The following is a 6571-nucleotide window of genomic DNA, read 5'->3' as shown; positions in this document are numbered from 1 at the left end:
AACGCTTGTGATGTTTCAATGCATTTCAATGCAATGGCGCACTACAAATGTTAATAAATGACAAGAAGAGTGCTAGGCGTCATCTAACCTAAGGCACTCTCCAGGATCCCTTCGAAAGATTGGCTGCGCTAGGGTCTGATTAGATTAGATTAGACAAAAACTCAATTTCCCAAAATTCGTATTTTTTGATTTTCGAGATTTTTTGATATGTTTTAGGGGACAAAAATCCGCAACTTTTGAGCCAAAGAGAAACATGGTCAAAAAATCTGCCGCCGAGTTATGAATTTTTGAAAAAATAGTGATTTTTGGAAAAAAAACGAAATTTCAGGCTAAAACAAAGTTGACGTTATTTTTTTATGCAAAATTGAATTTGCAATCGAAAAGTACTTTACAGATTTTTTGCTAAAGAGCTCCATTTTCAAGATATAGCCACCGAAAGCTTGATTTTAGCAAAATATTTGCAGTTTTTCGATTTTTAAAAATAGTGACCATGAGTGACCATTTCTGAAAATATTTGTTTGAACAGTTCAGAAAATTTGCTATAAAATTGTCAATTTTCAATGTTAAAATATGAAACATTCGTGAAATTTTCCGATCTTTTCGAAAAAAATATTTTGGGCGTAATATTCAATGTTTGGCCATTTTGAATTGTTAGTCTTTATTTAAAAAAATTTAAAATATTTTTTTTAAAAAGGTCGGAAAATTTCACAAATGTTTCAAATTTCAACATTGAAAATCGGACCATTAGTTGCTGAGATATCGTCATTAGAAAATGGTGAGTTGTTTGGGTGAAACTTAGAAAACTTCAATTTTCGTGTTTCTTTTTCTTAAAGCGGCTGTATCTTAGCAACTCGAGGTCCAATCTTCAATGTCTCTAAGACAATTTTATAGCAAATTTTCTGAACTGTTCAAAAAAATATTTTCGGAAATGGTCACTCATGGTCACTATTTTTAAAAATCGAAAAACTGCAAATATTTTTCTAAAATCAAGCTTTCGGTGGCTATATCTTGAAAATGGAGCTCTTTATCAAAAAATCTGTAAAGTACTTTTCGATTGCAAATTCAATTTTGTATTAAAAAATAATGTCAAATTTGTTTTTGCATGAAACTTCGATTTTTTCCTAAAATCACTATTTTTTCAAAAATTCATAACAACTAAAAACCATTTCTGATCACTTTTATTCATTTTCATGCAAAAAATATATTGACAAGACAACATTGTTTCGATGGATCAACTATGGTCCCCTTGGAACGAGCTGTCAAGTACCCAGTCACGACGTTCTAGCAGGATTCTAGCAGAGTTCATACAGAGCTGGATATTCTTACAGCATTCTAGCAGAAAGGTTCCACCTTTCTAGCAGGATTCTGACAGAACCAGCTCTGCTAGACTATTTCGTGACTGGGTAGAACCTTTTCTGTCAAGAAGGGCAGCGTTGTTATTTTTTTTATTGATTTAAAAATCCATTTTAAGTGCTCTGCGGTCGTACAAAGGGTCATTATACTCAAAAAAATGAGCTTTATCGTTGTGAACAATAATATCACAAATAATAATTTAAGGACTCAATAATAACAAAATAAAACGTGTTTGTTATGGTTTACATTGCGTGCTCTTATTTTTGTGTATCAAAGCCAAACATTAAAACGCGTTTTTCTCGGAACATTGAAATGGCGGGTGCGACAAGATAGCACGACAGCGTCGACATGCTCATGAGTTCTCTAGCAAATTGTTAGTACTCGTGAATTGAACTTTTAATTTTGTCCTAGTAATGTAGGGGAAATATACCCATTTTAAGCCTAATAAGCGGACGTGTTTGATTGATGCTGGATAATCTGGAGTGTTCCTTGAAATTTACTAAAACCAAGTACACCAACGAGTAGAGCAACTTGTTGCGAACATTTCTGTTTATTTTTACTTTTACTTAAAGTCTTCTATTCCTTTCACAAGCATTTAAAAAAAATCCCAAATGTATTCTAATCAGACGAGAATGCATTGGGCCACGCCCATTTTTCTATTTTCAGCAAAGTTCTTTTTTCTTCCAGCGCTCTTTTGGGTCTGCTAAGTTCTGCCAATTGTGATGAAATTTTAAGCGAAAACTCACGAAAAGTAGCATTCCTGACGCATTTATTTTCCTTATCGGCGCCAACCTAGCTATTGCGAGCTGTATGCTCGGCTAGAGTACGGTCAACTAAGCTAAGCTAACTCACGAAAAGTAGCATTTATAGAGAAAGTTTCCTGGCATCACTGGATCACTCCAACAGGCGTTGCTAGTGGTGCCACCTTTTGTTCTTTTTTTGCCTTCGCTTCTCGCTCGGTTTTCTTCAGCCTTCGATTGGAATTGGTCGTCAAAAGCCAAACTTAAAAAGACTTGGCGCGCTTGCTAATTATTTACATGTTTCGGGATTATTTTTCAAGTGAGTGACTAACTAATGTTCAAAAGAACATGTTGCCGGTAGTTGGAAGCAATTTCATATCTTAAGCGCTTTGAAAACGTTAGCGCAAGTGAAAAGATATTGATGGTGACTTTCGTTAAGGGACCATCCATAAACCACGTGGACACTTTAGGGGGGGGGGGGGGGTATGGCGATTGTCCACGATCCATACAAAAAAGTTTTTTTTTGTATGGACAATTGTCCACGAGGGGGGGGGGGGGGGTAACAGATTCCCAAAAAAGTGTCCACGTGGTTTATGGATGGTCCCTAAGCAGTTAAGCTCTCATCTTGCGTGTGGATGTGTGTGCCAACAAAATGATGAGAAATGGTCTCGCAACATATAAATTATGTTCAAAAGTTCATTAAATTTGATCTTTTTGGCCAGTAAATGGCATACATTTGCGTGCTTACTCGAGACGGTGCTGTTGCTGGTAATTTTATAGTCTAAATAGTATTTTTGGAGCTTTAATCGAGCATCAATTCTCCATATGACGAAGATAGGTGTTTGATTAGAAAGGTTATATTTCCCCTATGTAGAGGAAATCTACCAATTCCGACGCACTAAGCTTTTCGAGGAATTCTGATTACTTTTGCAGTTTTCCGTATTCAAATACCATTTTCAGATATATCAAAAGAGAGTTCCATTGAAAAATGACCCTGATTTTTATCATCATTTTTGGACTGATTGATAACAATACTTGCATTGTCTGGCGAATAGAAAAATGGTTCCGCATTGACATTTGAAAACGATGCCGCTTTTCGACCCACTTTTCACCACCGAACTACCGAAACGACAATGTTATCGAAAATTAAGAAAATTCCAGGCCAAACGTGCCCTTCCCTATCACGGACGTGAACTTCAAGTACTTAGAACCTCCAGTTGAGTAAATATCAATACTCTTTCAGTACTCTGTAAATGTCGTCGTTTACTAAACTAAAACCTTAATAGTGTTTACAACTCCACTTTTTCGAACAACTTTATTATTGTCTCATATATCTCCAGAATAAACACTATGAATAAGGCAAGTTTTCCCGTTTCCTTGCTGTCCGATACCTTCCGTTACGAGGGATATCTCTCGTTCACGCCGTCGACTGGGAAATTCGCAGCCGGTATACCACTTCTCGATACCCACGCCATGCTTTCGTTGTCAACAGCGGTCATCTGTGTCCTTCTAATCGGTCAAGGTGGCGATTTTCAGATTTCAGAAAGAGCGATGGTGACGGTGTTTTCGACACCAGTACTTGTCGCTGGTCGACGGGGATCGACCTTGTCTACGAGTTTTTTTGTTGGCCATCTGTCAGGCTATTGAACTCATTTTTCTCCACCGCCGTTCTTATTCACAACAATCTGGATCGTATAATTTGAGTTTTGAAAATAGATAACTTAGGCCTTTGGGAGAAATCGAATCAGGAAAAATTGAGGTTTCCTAGTGGCAACATGATAGCGTCCAATATTCAAATGATGATGATATCTGAAGTCGATTTTCAGTTTCAATACAGTCAAACAACTTAAAGTTCACGTCCGCGTTGGGGAAAATTGATTTTTGTCTACAAATTAGCCAACCTGTAAAGAAAGTTTATTTCACCTACAATGACATGGGATGAATTGTGTTGGAGCCAACTGCAACAGTGGAAGGTCGCACCTTTTCCACACGCCACTGGACTCGCGGTTGACAGCCAAGCCTGTCAAGCCACGACTGTCGTGACAGTGCATTAGGCATGACTTACAGTTGTCACCAAGAGTTAATAAAATCATTACAGTTTAGATAGAGAACAAACAACACGCGTTTTTATTACTTGGACAAGTCTCGTCCTTTTAATTGTTAATTTAATTATCTTTGTGCCCGCGTACCACCTCGGCCACCGTGGATACGTTTGGGGCTACAAAAGTGGCGACTCGGTGATTGTTTTGACCGAGTTTTCTCGGTCGAAATTTCGCCCACGCGGAAAAGTTTTCTCCGGGGAAGATCCGGACGCGAGATGGACGGTGCGTCCTCCATGGACCAGCAGCCGGCGGGTCAGCAGCAGCAGATGCCGGGCGGCGTTGCGCCAGTGGAGCAGCAGCCGGTGCCGGACGGGCAAGTCGCGGCGGGGCAACAGCAGCAGGCGTTCATCCGTTCTCCTCTCCATCCTACACCAGAACTTCAACGCTTGCTGGAACAACAGCGAGGTTATGTGGACGAGATGTTTCGGCAGCAACACGAGGTGGTCAAACTTCAGCTGGCACGGATTAAGCAGCAGCAGCTGGAATTTATGCAGCGCCAAGGCCACATTCTGCGAAACATCGTCGCGGCGGTGAACGAGCAGGTTTCGTCGCACTCGGAGGCTCAGAAGTGCGCAAAAATGAGCCACACGGTGGGCAACTGCAGCAGCGAGGAGGTTAGGTTCGAGCAGCCGGAAAGCAACAGCGCCAGTTCGATCGATGAGGGTGTCAACACGGGTAGTGATGGAGATCGCCGTAAGTTTGTGCCGATTGTAAACAACAAGTCGGCTCGTGTAAATCTTGACACGGGATCTGCCACCAAAGCATCGACCGGAACGTGGCCGAAAGTCGGCTGTCAGCCGATGTCAACATCCGTAGCGGAAGCGGTTGCTGCCCAGATGCTGGAGGTTGACGGGAAGTTTTACTACGAGATGACCGTCGGCGGGTGGACATTCGTTGGTCTGGCCCGGGCGACGCGAAAGCAGTTGTTTGGTTGCGACACGACTGACGGTTTCGGACCGTCGCAGGTGCCGAACGTAAACATCTCGCAACAGGGTGGCAACTCATCTCCAATCGGTGGTATTTTCAAGGCGGTGATGAAGGTGGACTCCGGCTGTTTGAGCAGTTTCGTCGACAGAGAGCTGGCAGCGGACGTGGTACCTGGGTTCCGGAGTGCGGAACGCCGAACAACCGCAAAGTATCGACCCCTGGATGAAGTGCTGAGCCAGCTCAAGCAAGATCTGTTCTTCTCACCCGTGGCCAGTCCGGAGCGTTCTCTGATTGTGCGGGAGGAAGGTGAGCGGCTCCAAGGCAAGTACAAATCTCGTCGCCAGTACAAACATCAACAACCAGGCACGACGGCAGTGTTGGAAGCGTCGCAGCAGCTGACTGAACCGAAGCTGGCTGGACCGTGGAGAATTTCTGGTCTCCTTGATGACCTCGAGGAACCGCTAGCAGTGCACAAGAACGAGGCGGGGAGGAGCATCACCACAATCCAAATGCAAGTGCTGGTAGTCTGTCCGAAGGCGTACGGTAGCATACCGAACCGACAGGGTGTCGGCTGTGCTTCGCCTTCTGAAGCGATTTTGGAGCGCATTCGAACAAAATTGGAATTTGAACCGCCACCATCAACAACGTCATCAGCTCTTGCAAGCGAGCGAACGAAGCGAACTCGAATGTTTGCGCGACATGATTCGGTGTATTCGAAGTACACTGACAGCAAGAGGCAGTGGTCAACAGGTGTGGACTACGATCGAAGCAACATGGTGAGGGACGACCGACGACAGATTGAACCACATGCTGCCCAGCCACGCAGTCCTGCCGATTGGGATCCAGGACCAGGAACTGTGAAGATAGCGGTCGCAGCGGCCGGGGAAACTGGAACGTTTCTTGGGCTCGGGCTCTGGCTGTCTCAACAACCTCTTACCAACATCACGATCACCCCAGCAGTCCGTGTCGTCAAGGAACGGACCTGCGCCATCGGTACCGGTGCCATGCTGTTCTTCAAGGTTGAAGGAATCTGCAGTGGTTCGACCCGTACCAGTTCAATTAAAGCGGGGGGATGTTGGAGCCAACTGCAACAGTGGAAGGTCGCACCTTTTCCACACGCCACTGGACTCGCGGTTGACAGCCAAGCCTGTCAAGCCACGACTGTCGTGACAGTGCATTAGGCATGACTTACAGTTGTCACCAAGAGTTAATAAAATTATAACAAGTTAGATAGAGAACAAACAACACGCGTTTTTATTACTTGGACAAGTCTCGTCCTTTTAATTGTTAATTTAATTATCTTTGTGCCCGCGTACCACCTCGGCCACCGTGGATACGTTTGGGGCTACAAAAAATTGTAAAGGGGGAAAAGGGATTTCGGACACCTTTTGGGGGGAAATAATCAAGAAGAGACAGAAATTTTTTTTTGTTTAAAGATTTTTTTGTATA

General features: G+C 43.1%; 1 protein-coding gene across 1 annotated transcript; it reads left to right on the top strand.

Moving 5' to 3' along the window:
- Positions 1-4271: 4271 nt before the first annotated feature.
- LOC120429672 (uncharacterized) lies at positions 4272-6357 on the top strand. Its single transcript, XM_039594701.2, has 2 exons — positions 4272-5160; positions 5224-6357. The coding sequence occupies exons 1-2, from the start codon at positions 4411-4413 to the stop codon at positions 6301-6303; spliced, it is 1830 nt and encodes a 609-aa protein (XP_039450635.2). The 5' UTR covers positions 4272-4410; the 3' UTR covers positions 6304-6357.
- The last annotated feature ends 214 nt before the right edge of the window (positions 6358-6571 follow it).

The sequence above is a fragment of the Culex pipiens genome, chromosome 1 (assembly GCF_016801865.2).
Source record: "Culex pipiens pallens isolate TS chromosome 1, TS_CPP_V2, whole genome shotgun sequence".
Lineage (NCBI taxonomy): Eukaryota > Metazoa > Arthropoda > Insecta > Diptera > Culicidae > Culex > Culex pipiens.
Note: the sequence above shows the minus strand (reverse complement) of the source record. Positions and strands in the feature narration are given on the sequence as shown.

Coding starts and splice junctions, on each gene's coding strand:
- LOC120429672 (XM_039594701.2), top strand. CDS start 4,411: ATGGACGGTGCGTCCTCCATGGACCAGCAGCCGGCGGGTCAGCAGCAG. Junction 5,161..5,223: donor ACGGTTTCGGACCGTCGCAG/GTGCCGAACGTA, acceptor GGTATTTTCAAG/GCGGTGATGAAGGTGGACTC.